The following is an 11351-nucleotide window of genomic DNA, read 5'->3' as shown; positions in this document are numbered from 1 at the left end:
ACTTTTGTACACTAAAGAAAATAATCATAATATATTTTTTCCATTTTGTTTTATGTCATATTGCCTCATTATATCATTCATTAGTATGTCCATAGAATGTAGATTGCTTTTATTATTTTTATTTATTTATTTTTGAGACAGTGTTTCATGCTTGTCTCCCAGGTTGGAGTGCAGTGACATGATCTCGGCTCACTGGAACCTCTACCTCCTGAGTTCAAGGAATTCTCCTGCCTCAGCCTCCAAAGTAGCTGGGATGACAGGCACCCACCATCATGCTGTACTAATTTTTGCGTTTTTAGTAGAGATAGGGTTTCACTATGTTGACCAGGCTGGTCTCAAACTCCTAACCTCAGGTGATCTGCCCACCTCAGCCTCCCAGCGTGCTGGGATTATAGGCGTGAGCCATATTCCCGGCCTGTAGATTGTTTTTAAATGCCCTGGTTGTTCTGCATGTTTTTACCCTGTCATATTTTTAAGGAATACAATATTGTAAGACATACTGTATGTTTTTCTCATAATGGCTGTTTCTTTTGAGACATCATGAACTATTTTGGCCTGATAGGTTTTGTGGAGGAAATCAAAGAGGGATGTGTGAAAAAGGCACTGTGGTGAGTTGTGCTGTGTGCTCAAAGAAAGAAAGAGATGTCTGCAGTCAGCTCAAGTTGACCTGGATTGCCTTGGTTTTTGTTTTTCTAGTTAGTGCTTTTCTCACTAACTTCTTTTATAACTGTGTAAAATGAGTTAGGGCCGAGTTGCTGGTGATTTCTGTGTGGAATCAGCTGGTTTGGGGGAGGAAATCTATGGATATAATCATTTATCTTGGAGGTAAGCTTTTAGAGACACCTGAATTGATCTTTTTTTTTTTTTTTTCTTCTTGAGATGGAATCTCACTCTGTTGCCCAGGCTGGAGGTCAGTGGCACAATCTTGGCTGACTGCAATCTTCAACTTCGGGGTTCAAGCAATTCTCCTGCCTCAGACTCCTGAGTAGCTAGGTTTACAACTACACACTACCACACCCAGGTAATAATTGTAATTTTAGTAGAGGTGGGGTTTCACCAGGTTGGTGAGGCTGGTTTTGAACTCCTGACCTCAGGTGATCCGCCCACCTTGGCTTCTCAAAGTGCTGGATTATAGGCATGAGCTACCACGTCTGGCCCTGAGTTGATCTATTGAGGGACTTTTCTAGTATGTGTGAGAAGGTACGGAATGCCAAGAGCCCACAAGAGGATAAACTCAAGATGGGACCTCTGAAGATAAGTATTGCCTTTATATAGACCTATTTTCTCATCTCTTCCAATAATGCTTCTAGTACTATGAGATAGGAATTATTTCTGTGATCGTATGTGGGTGGCTGATGCTTATCTGAGAAAATATTCAGACAGGGCTGGCAGTGTAGAGTTAGGCTTAAGCTATACAAGGTTTTGAAGTTTTATTTTCCCCCTTTAAGCTTAGTTTCTTGCCTCAGATAGCCTGCTTTCATGCTTGTGTGTAATGTGAGACTAATACACACCAAGGATGTGCAAGCTAGACTAGTGTCTGTTTTCTCTATGTTCCAGTGGAAATCAAGGAAATCTATAGCTACTACAGACTATACTGGTGGTATAAGGTGGGAGGAGTATAGTAAGATTATTTCTGATGGCAATAAAATGTTTACTTATTAAAATATTCAGTTCTAACATTCAATTCTAGTTAGGCAAATGCTTATCATAGGTTGACCTTTCTTGGTCCCCAGCCTCTATAATGATACTCTGTCCATAGTTCCAGCCACTTAACAATCGCCTTCAGTCTTAATATCATCTTAACCTCTAAATCTTAAATGTAGGATAAAGACCCTGAAGAGCTTTAGCACAACACTCTGGAACTTAGCTGTAAGTTTTACCATAACCTGAAGCCTCAATATTATAGTTAGGACTTTGTCTTGTTTCAGAAACCTACTCCCTGCATTTTGCACCCGTCAGTATGACTTGCACTTGGTGTAACGTAACCAGTCCTTCTACCCATCAGGCCCTTCCTACTCTATCCATAGTCTCTTTCTGATTTTATTGAAGACTGGAATCCCTCAATCTCCGATATGGTATCTGGGGCCCTAGCAGATACTGGTAGACTTGTCAGTATCCACTGCTTAGCTGTTTGGTGCTCTAAGTATGCCTTGCTCCTGTGATTTCCTCTGGAAATCCACCCCAGAGTACTGTACACTTGTGAAGGCATTCTTCTTCCTCATGTTGGACTCAGTCTCATCTAAAGACCTACTCTTTGTCAGTTCCCATGGTTTGTAGAAACCCTATTCTGCCTAGGTCTGGGTTTTGTTATGTCAACTGTAACTGAGTTTGTTCTCACCCCAGTGTTGTGTCTTTTAGCAATCTGAAAGTGTAAGCCCAATATAGCTTTTCTGGTTTCTGAAAAACTTAGGTCATATTTTCTATCTTGTCAGGTCTATAGACATTTGTACCATATGTAGAATTGGGCCACTATGCACTTATTGGATTTTTTCATAAATTCCAAAAGACTATTGTATTATTTGTATATTTAATTTTTTGGAGCTGGAGTCTTGGTGTGTTGCCCAGGCTGGAGTGCAATGGTACGATCGTGGCTCACTAGAACCTCCACCTCCTGCGTTCAAGGGATTCTCCTGTCTCAGCCCCCATGTAGCCTGGACTACCGGTGTGAGCCACCACGTCTGCCTAATTTTTGGGCTAATTTTTGTATTTTTAGTAGAGACATGTTTTTACCATGTTGGCAAGGCTGGTCTCAAACTCCTGACCTCAAGTGATCCACTTGCTTCGGCCTTCCAAAGTGCTGGGATTACTGCCATGAGTCACTGCGCCCTGCCAGAATCTTTTATAATTGAATGGCAAATTTGAATGTGGACTGGGTGCAGTGGCTCACGCCTGTAATCCCAGAACTTTGGGAGGACAAAGCAGGCAGATCACTTGAGGTCAGGGGTTCAAGACCAGCCTGGCCAACTTGGTGAAACCCCACCTCTACTAAAATTACAACAATTAGCCGGGCATGGTGGTGCATGCCTCTAGTCCCAGCTACTCAAGAAACTGAGGCAGGAGAATCATTTGAACCCAGGAGGCAGAGGTTGCAGTGAGCTGATCATGCTACTGCTTTCCAGCCTGTGTGACAGAGCGAGATATCATTTCAACAACAACAACAACAACAACAAAATAATTGAATGTTCCTAATTGTATGTTTGCTATGTTCGGCTAACATGTCTTTTTCTTTTTCCAGTTAAAAATTTATTAATATTGACACATTTCTAATGATGTGGAAATTTTCAGAATTGTGAAGGTTTATGTATTTAAAACTGGTTGTAATATTACTGTCTCAAAAGTGTTAATAAAGCTAATGGTCTACCTGTGTTAATGTTCATTTATTCAATAACTCTGACCTTTCTGATCCTTGGTTTACCCAACTCTAAAATGGTTGCAAAGATTACTAAAAATATATGTAAGATACTTCCATAAATTAGAAACTAAAAAGTAAAAGTTAGTTTTAAAAATCTGCAATCCTAATTACTTACACTTTAATCTGGAATTTAGTATTCTGTTCTGTTTTCAGAGCTGCTATAGGGCATGCTGTTCTTTGCCGTTCCACTTGTAGCAGAATTCAATGTTTTCTGACAGGTACAGATCTTTATGCTTGAGACTGTGTGGAAACCTTGGACTTGAGCTCCACTCTCGGTTATTTTTGGTGTTTTCTAATACCTAACTACATTCTGTCCACTTCTAGCATGATACCTGGTATGTGATAGAACCCAGTAAAAGTTTGGTTGTGATGGGAGTGGATGTTTATGCATTATTTTTGGAGGATAATTAGGTAATATCTTTCAAAATTTTAAGTTTGTATGCTTTTTATTCTAGACATTCTACTTCTAGGAATTTAGATATAGCTGTGTATGTGTATGTGTATGTTCACATTGCAGCATTGTCTGTAACAAGATTTCAAAAGAACCTGAAAGCAACAAAGGTTCATTAACATTGAACTGGCTGAATACATTATGGTACTTTTAATTATGTTACTGATAATCAATAAATTCCCCTGGCCACTAAAAATAGAATGTAAGTATGTATAAATTGACTGGGAAAATCAGTGTTCGAGATAAATTGTAGAATATGTTTAGTTACTCCTTTTGTATAAAAATAGAGGACATACATATGTGTGAAAGTAAATATTTATACACGATATGCAAAATGTGAATGTAAGCACTTGTAAATATCTAGAACACACAAAGAAGGTGGGGAGGTGGTGCTCGGGGGAGTTACGGGGCGGGGACAGACGGACTTTCCTGTGCCACACTGTTTGAATTCTGAGGGGTGCATGCACACCCTCATTGACCTGTGCTACCAGCCTTTGGCTAAAGAGGGCGCTGTAGCCACCAAAGTCTTGTTTACAAATCAAGCGTCTCAGTAAGCCTGCGTGGTTAGGCCCTCACGACCGACATGCGCCATAGCGAGACGCCGGAGCTCTGCGTGGGTGGCTTCCGAGTCTCTTTAGGACTAGAGTCCTATCCTGGCACTGAGGGTGCCGGATTGTCGCTTTTGGCCGGCTTGGCATTGGGTGGGCGGCTTTTGGGACCCACATGAACCAATGGCATCATCCCGCCAGTGGCTGGGGTCGGGGACGCGACTTTCCTGGGCGCTCCTCGGCCAGGAAGAAGGGCGGAAACCACGTCCCAGAAAGGTAATATGTCTTGGGCCCTTGGCATGGCCTTTCCAGCTCATGGCTTCTGGGCGTGGGCTTCATCTTTTGTGGTCTCTGCGTCTCACTTTTGCTGTCACTAGCTTGGCTTGTCCGCCCCTTGCTTTGAGGCTTTGACCCTCTTCGCCACCCGCTTTAGCTAAAAGGGGCAATGTCTGTGATGTCCTGTGATTTCTCCTTGTTGTAAAAGTGAGGTTCTGGCCAGTGCTCTTATGTAAAATACGGAAGGATTGCTTTAAGGCGGGACTGTTACTTTTGGGGACACTCCTTAATTCCCAAAATAGAACCTCCTCAATTCCTTGTTACTTGGCACGGGAAGCGTAATGATTTGAGTCAGGAACCCAGCATTAGTAGCACCCTGTGATCTCACATGGAAAATTGGTTTGTATTGTTTTCAGAAATCACAAAGAGCATACGCTGTTAGCTCCTAACAGGCCTCATTTGAGAGATATGTTCCTTTATACGTACAAATGATTGATTTTGAGATTGCACGCATGTGCAGATAACTGCTTTTACTCCTTGAAACCATCCTCCCCCATCTCATACCTCAGTAACTCCTCTTCATTTTGTCTCCTACCCTTTGACTGTCAGCTTCTGTCAGCATTCTAATACAGGTCTTGCTAACCTACTGCAGTTTGGTTCTAATTAGTGTATCTCTTGTTAATTTCCATCCAACCATTGTTTTTTTGTTTTTTGTTTTGTTTTGTTTTTTTGAGACGGAGTTTCACTCTTGTCCCTCAGGCTTGAGGTCATTGGCTGGATCTTGGCTCACCACAACTTCTGCCTCCCGGGATCAAGTGGCTCTTCTGCCTCAGCCTCTCAAGTTGATGGGATTACAGGCCCCTGCCACCACTCCCATCTAATTTTTTTGTATTTTTAGTAGAGACGGAGTTTCAGGCTGGTCATCAGGCCGGTCTTGAACTCCTGACCTCAGGTGATCCACCCTCCTCGGCCTTCCAAAGTGCTGAGATTACAGGTGTGAGCTGGTGCCCCTGGCCCAATCCGTTGTTCACGACAACAAAAATCTTTTTTTTTTGAGACAGGGTCTTGCTGTGTCACCCAAGCTAGAGTGCAGTGGCACAATCATAGCTCAATGCAAGTCAGCTTCTCAGGCTCATTCAGTCCTCCCACCTCAGCACTCCTGGTAGCTGAGACTACAGGTGTGCACTGCCATGCCCAGCTAATTTTGTATTTTTTTTTTTTAATAGAGATGGGGTTTCACCATGTTGCCTAGGCAGTTCTTGAACTCCTGGTGTCAAGCGATTCACCTGCCTCAGCCTCCCAACATTCGGGGACTGCAGGCATGAGCGACTGTGCCTGGCCAAGAGATCTTTTTAACAGGTGATTGCTAAAAATTGAAATTGAATTGGAATTGGAATATTGCTCATGAGCATTGCTCTTAACATTGTTTCAAGACTAAAAAAGAGCCAGCCATGGTAGCTCATGCCTGCAATCCCCACACTTTGGGAGGCTGAAGTGGGTTTGATCACTTGAGGTCAGGAGTTCGAGACCAGCTTGGCCAATATGGAGAAACCCTGCCTCTACTAAAAATAAAAAAATTAGCTGAGCGTGGTGTCGGACCCCTGTAATCCTAGCTACTTGGGATGCTGAGGCACAAGAATGGCTTAAACTGGAGGTTGCAGTGGGCCAAGATCATGCCACTGCACTCCAGCCTGGGTGACAGAAGGAGACTATCTAAAAAAAAAAATTTTTTTTAAGAGTAAAAGTGAACTTTTTGTCTATAATACAAGTTTGTGCATGATCTGGGATCCCATCTCCTTCTCCAGCCCCATTTCTTGCCACTCTTGCTTATCCTCACTTTCTATGCATCATATGTACAGAATTAACCCTAGTTAATTCTTTTTTTTTTTTTTTTGAGATGGAATTCTGCCCTTGTTACCCCTGTTAGAGTGCAAGAAATTGCAAAGGATCTGAACAGATAATAAAACTATTTCTCTTGGAAAATGGGGAAAATCTCAGTGTGGTTAAAGTGGTACGTTAGTATGAGTTCTCCAGAATGATAGAACAAGTAGGATGGATGCATGGATGGATGGATGGATGGATGGGCCATTGGGTGAGTAGGTGGGTGGGTGGGTGGCAGGACTTTTTTATTATGGGAATTAGCTTATGCACTTAGAAAGGCTGAGAAGTTTCATAGTAGGCTGTCTATAAGCTGGAGAACCAGGGAATCTGGTAGTGTTCAGTCCAAGTCAGAAAGCCTCAGAATCAGGGAAGCTGGTGGAGTAACTCTAAATCCAAGGCTGAAGGCCTGGAAATCCGGTAAGGTTTGGAGAACACTGGTGGGAGTCCTCAAGTCCAAAGGCCAGGAAGCCTGGAGTTCTGATGTCCAATAGTAGGAGAAGGTAGGGTATTCCAGCTCCAGGAGAGAGCACAATTTGCCTTTCCTCTGCCTTTTGTTCTGTTCAGGCCCCCGGCCTATTGGATGGTACCTACCCATGTTGAGGATGTATCCTCCCACTCAGTCCACCCACTCACACACCAGTATCCTCTGGAAACACCCTCACAGACACTCCCAGAAATAGTACTTCACCAGCTATCTAGGTATCTCTTAATCCAGTCAAGTTGACACCTAAAATTAACCATCACAAATAGCAAGGTATTATTCTTTGCCTCTTAATTTAGCAATAGGTTTTCTTTGTTTATTTTTGTTTTTGGAGACAGAGTCTTGGTCTGTTGCCCAGGTTGGAGTGCAGTGGCACAATCTTGGGTCACTGCAACTGCCACTTCCCAGGTTCAAGCAATTCTCCTGCCTCAGCCTTGTGAGCAGCTGAGATTACAGGTACCTGCCATCACACTGGCTAATTTTTGTATTTTAGTAGAGATGGGGGTTTCACCATGTTGGCTAGGCTAGTCTTCCAACTCCTGACCTCAGGTGATCTATCTGCCTCGGCCTCCCAACGTGCTGGGATTACAGACATGAGCCACCACCCCTGGCCAGTTTAGCAATAGTTTTTGATAGGCACTCTAGTGTAGTGGTTGTCAGGCTGGACCTGGTTTTGCATCTGGGCTCTGTTACCTGCTTTGTGATCTTGGGTAAGATACTTAGCCTGTCTACATCTCCATTTTTCCATCAGTCAGATGGAGATTTTAATAATACCCCATAGTGGTTATTGTTGACAGTTAACATGGATTTAAACAGTTAAGTACATTGTAAACACTTTCAAAACTGCGTTGGCATTTTTAGGCCATGTGTGTTGGCTCAGCACTTAGGGAGGCCGAGGTGGGAGGATTGCTTGAGCCCAGCAGTTGGAGACCAGCCTGGGCAACATGTTGGAACCCTGTTTGTTTGTTTGTTTTCTTTTTTGAGTCAGATTTTCACTCTTTTTGCCCAATCTAGAATGCAATGGTGCAGCCTAGGCTTACCGCAACCTCCGCCTCCTGGGTTCAAAGGATTCTCCTGCCTCAGCGTCCTGAGTAGCTGGGATTACAGGCATGCACTACCCACTACATCCAGCTAATTTTGTATTTTTAGTAGAGATGGGGTTTCTCCATGTTTGTCAGGGTGGTTTCGAACTCCTGACCTCGGGTAATCTGCCCACCTCAGCCTCTCAAAGTGCTGGGATTTACAGGCACAAGCCATCATTCTTGGCCTGGAACTCTGTTTTTATTAAGAAAGAAAAAAGCACTTTTAAAAATTTCCTTTTTTTTTAAGGTGTTTTGTTTTTGTTTTTTTGAGACAAGAGTCTTGCTCAGCCTCCGAGGCTGGAGTGCAAAATTGCATTCTTGGCTCACTGCAACTTCCGCCTCTCAGGTTCAAGAGATTCTTCAGCCTTAGTCTCCCAAGTAGTTGGGATTATAGGCTTGCACCACCAGGTCCAGCTAATTTTTTTTTTTTTTTTGTATTTTTACTAGAGACAGGGTTTCACCATGTAGGCCAGGCTGGTCTCAAACTCCTGACCTCAAGTGATCTGCCTGCCTCAGCCTCCCAAAGTGCTGGGATTACAGGCATGAGCCATCGTACCCAGCCTAAAACTTGACCTTTTTAAAAGATGTAAACAAACATTTTAAAAACATGTTGCTAGTGGCATTGAAAATTGGTTTAAGCCTTTTGAAGCACAATTTCAAGAGCCATAAAAATGCTTTACCTAGTAATTTCATTTTGAGACTAAGGAAATACTTCAAAATGCAGAAAAAGCTATATTTACTTAATCATTCAGCACATTTTTCAAGCTCGCTACCATGTGTAGGACCCTGGGCTAGCTCACGATCCCGTAGTATATGTTTTGCAATGTTAATCCCAGCATCATTTGTGGTTGTGGAAAAACTTGTAGCTGCTGTATTTCCAACAGTGGAGAATGTAGCTAAATAATTATTATATCCATACTATAGCATTTTATAAAGCCATTGAAAGTGGTAGCTTATTTATGATAAGTGAAAATAATAGGCTGTGATTCAACAGTCAGAAAAAGATACTGGGGAAAAGAACGAAAGGAAATACTAATTAATTGAATTACAGTGAGTGGGATTGAGGGCTCTGCAGCAGGGGGTTATTTTTTCTTTTCTCGGATTTCCAAATTTTCTTTTGTATAAACAAGTAAATTTGAATCCTGTTTTTTCAGATTTGTTGCATGTACCATGGTTAAAGTTGTTCTATACTTTATAATTTATGTACATTTGTTTATAAAGTGGAAGCAGCTGTTTTCAGAACTAAATAGCTTATTGTGTCTTATGTCAATCCTACCAGACTTTGGGGGAGAGAAAGTATTTAATTAGAATAGTATGGGCACGCATTCCATGCATTTATCACTGTAGGGAAAGGTGGAAAGGCTTCTGGGAATCCACTCTGTGCCAGGGCATTGTGGGTAATTGAAATGTATTTTCTTAATTTAGCTTCATAACAGCCCATGAAGGTGGAAAGTGTTATTAGCCCCATGTGTGACCTTAGCAGATAAACTACTCAACTTTTATTTCCCTGAGTTCTTTATAGGGAAAAGAACTTAGAGAAATAAAAGTTAAGTAGTTTATCTGCTGTGGTCATGCAGGTAGGAAACAGTAGAATGTATATAATTTTGTAAATTTATGAATTTAAAATATGAAAATACAAATTTAAAATAAAAATTATTTCGTTAATCCTAGTAATGGCTTATTACTTCTTGTTTTGCTTTAAGAACGTTTTCACGGAATCCAAATGTTTACCAGAGGGGCCATTTCCCTCCTCCTAGTACCCCTGGAGAAGGTTATTCACACAGGAGGTACACTTGGAATGTGAAGCCAAATGCCAGTCGAGCAGCCCAGGAGAGAAGAAGATGGTGTCCTGACAATGCCTAATTACTCCGAACTATCCTATCCAGCCTATTGGGAATGGACCCGGTGATACAAACCTGTCTTGGAATTGCACCTGGAGACCCGAGCTGGCCTGAAGATTACTGGTATGACTTTTAATTAGATCAGGTCTAATGAGGTTTCTTTATTGTTCCCTTATGTGTTCAAGCTTGAGGAAAAATTAAATTGCTATTTACCTCTGCTGATAAATTTGCGGTAAAAATACAGTATTGCAGGAAAAAAGTCTGTTATTTCAGTCTTATATATTTCTAAAGGATGACCATATTTTAGAACTGAAACATTAAGAATTTCCCTTGCAAATTATTTTTTAAAATTCTATCTTGTTTTTCTGTGTATTTCTTTCTGACTAGAATTGCGATGTGTGTGTGTTTATATACAGAAATTTTTATTGTTTTTATTATGTTCTGTTATTGACCCAAGTGATATCTTTATTTTCTGTAACTGTTCAAAATTTCTATTAAAATTGACGTATGAGATAATTCCTTTAGAACCGGGTCACTATCTGTAATTAATAGTATGTTTTCTTTGTTTTGTTTTGAGGTGGAATCTCACTCTGTCTCCCAGGCTGGAGAGTATTGCCAATTGAGCAAGAGAGACTGACTGATAAACCAGATTGCTGATTTATTAAATTATAGTGAGTAATTTATCTGGCAGTGTCATTGTCATCAGCTGCGTAGAACTATCTGGAAAACTTGAAAACTTTTATAGATTGTAAAGGTTACTTGATGAACAGAGTAGAATTATGTCGATTTAAAGCCTGAGGATATCTGGCAAGAGTACTGTGTTATCATTGCTCCACTGTTGAATATAACCTCCTGGGATCTTTCTCCAGTTGCCTCTTACAGTGAAGTTGTGGTTTATTCCCTTCCCCCCACCACCCCTTGCCCCAAGACAGAGTCTTGCTCTGTCACCCAGGCTGAAGTGTAGTGGTGCCATCTAAGCTCACTGCAAGCTCTGTCTCCTGGGCTCAAGTGATCCTCCCACTTCAGCCTCCCTAGTAGCTGGGGGCTACAGGTGTGGATGGACTACCATGCCTGGCTAATTTTTTCTACAGACCAGGTTTTGCCATGTTGCCCTTAGCTCAAGCAAATCCACTCACCTCAGCCTCCCAAAGTGTTAGGATTACAGGCATGAGCCACTGTGCCTGGCCTACCTTTGCTTTTTCTGAGTTGTCTCTTCTGCTGCTATACCTGTGGAATACACAGACAGATCATTTGGGAGGGTAATTATTTTTACTTGCAGAGCAAGCTAGAAACCTTTGCTGGCTCAAAGAAGTGTTTCATTATCATAACACATAGTAAGCCTTAGTAAATACTTGATGACTACTTGCACAACTTGGCTT

The 11351-nt window shown here is 41.7% G+C and overlaps 1 protein-coding gene across 6 annotated transcripts in view; it reads left to right on the top strand.

Moving 5' to 3' along the window:
* DUSP11 (dual specificity phosphatase 11) overlaps positions 1–10843 on the top strand; it is a 42426-nt gene extending 31583 nt beyond the window's left edge. For 2 of the 6 annotated variants that reach the window (XR_004266325.1, XM_032272029.1), the window contains 3 exons: positions 3566–4687; positions 9835–10095; positions 10550–10843. Coding sequence is in view for 4 of the 6 variants with exons in the window: in XM_032272029.1 (XP_032127920.1) it covers positions 3566–3650 (85 nt within the window). In the remaining 2 variants the exon portion in view is untranslated. Of the gene's footprint in view, positions 1–3565; positions 4688–9834; positions 10502–10549 lie in introns of those variants that run through there. The other 4 variants (XM_032272030.1, XM_032272027.1, XM_032272026.1 and 1 more) reach the window with 3 other exon arrangements.
* The last annotated feature ends 508 nt before the right edge of the window (positions 10844–11351 follow it).

Source organism: Sapajus apella, unplaced genomic scaffold (assembly GCF_009761245.1).
Source record: "Sapajus apella isolate SASKATOON/1434 unplaced genomic scaffold, GSC_monkey_1.0 scaffold276, whole genome shotgun sequence".
Lineage (NCBI taxonomy): Eukaryota > Metazoa > Chordata > Mammalia > Primates > Cebidae > Sapajus > Sapajus apella.
This window is presented reverse-complemented; position numbering and strand designations above follow the sequence as displayed.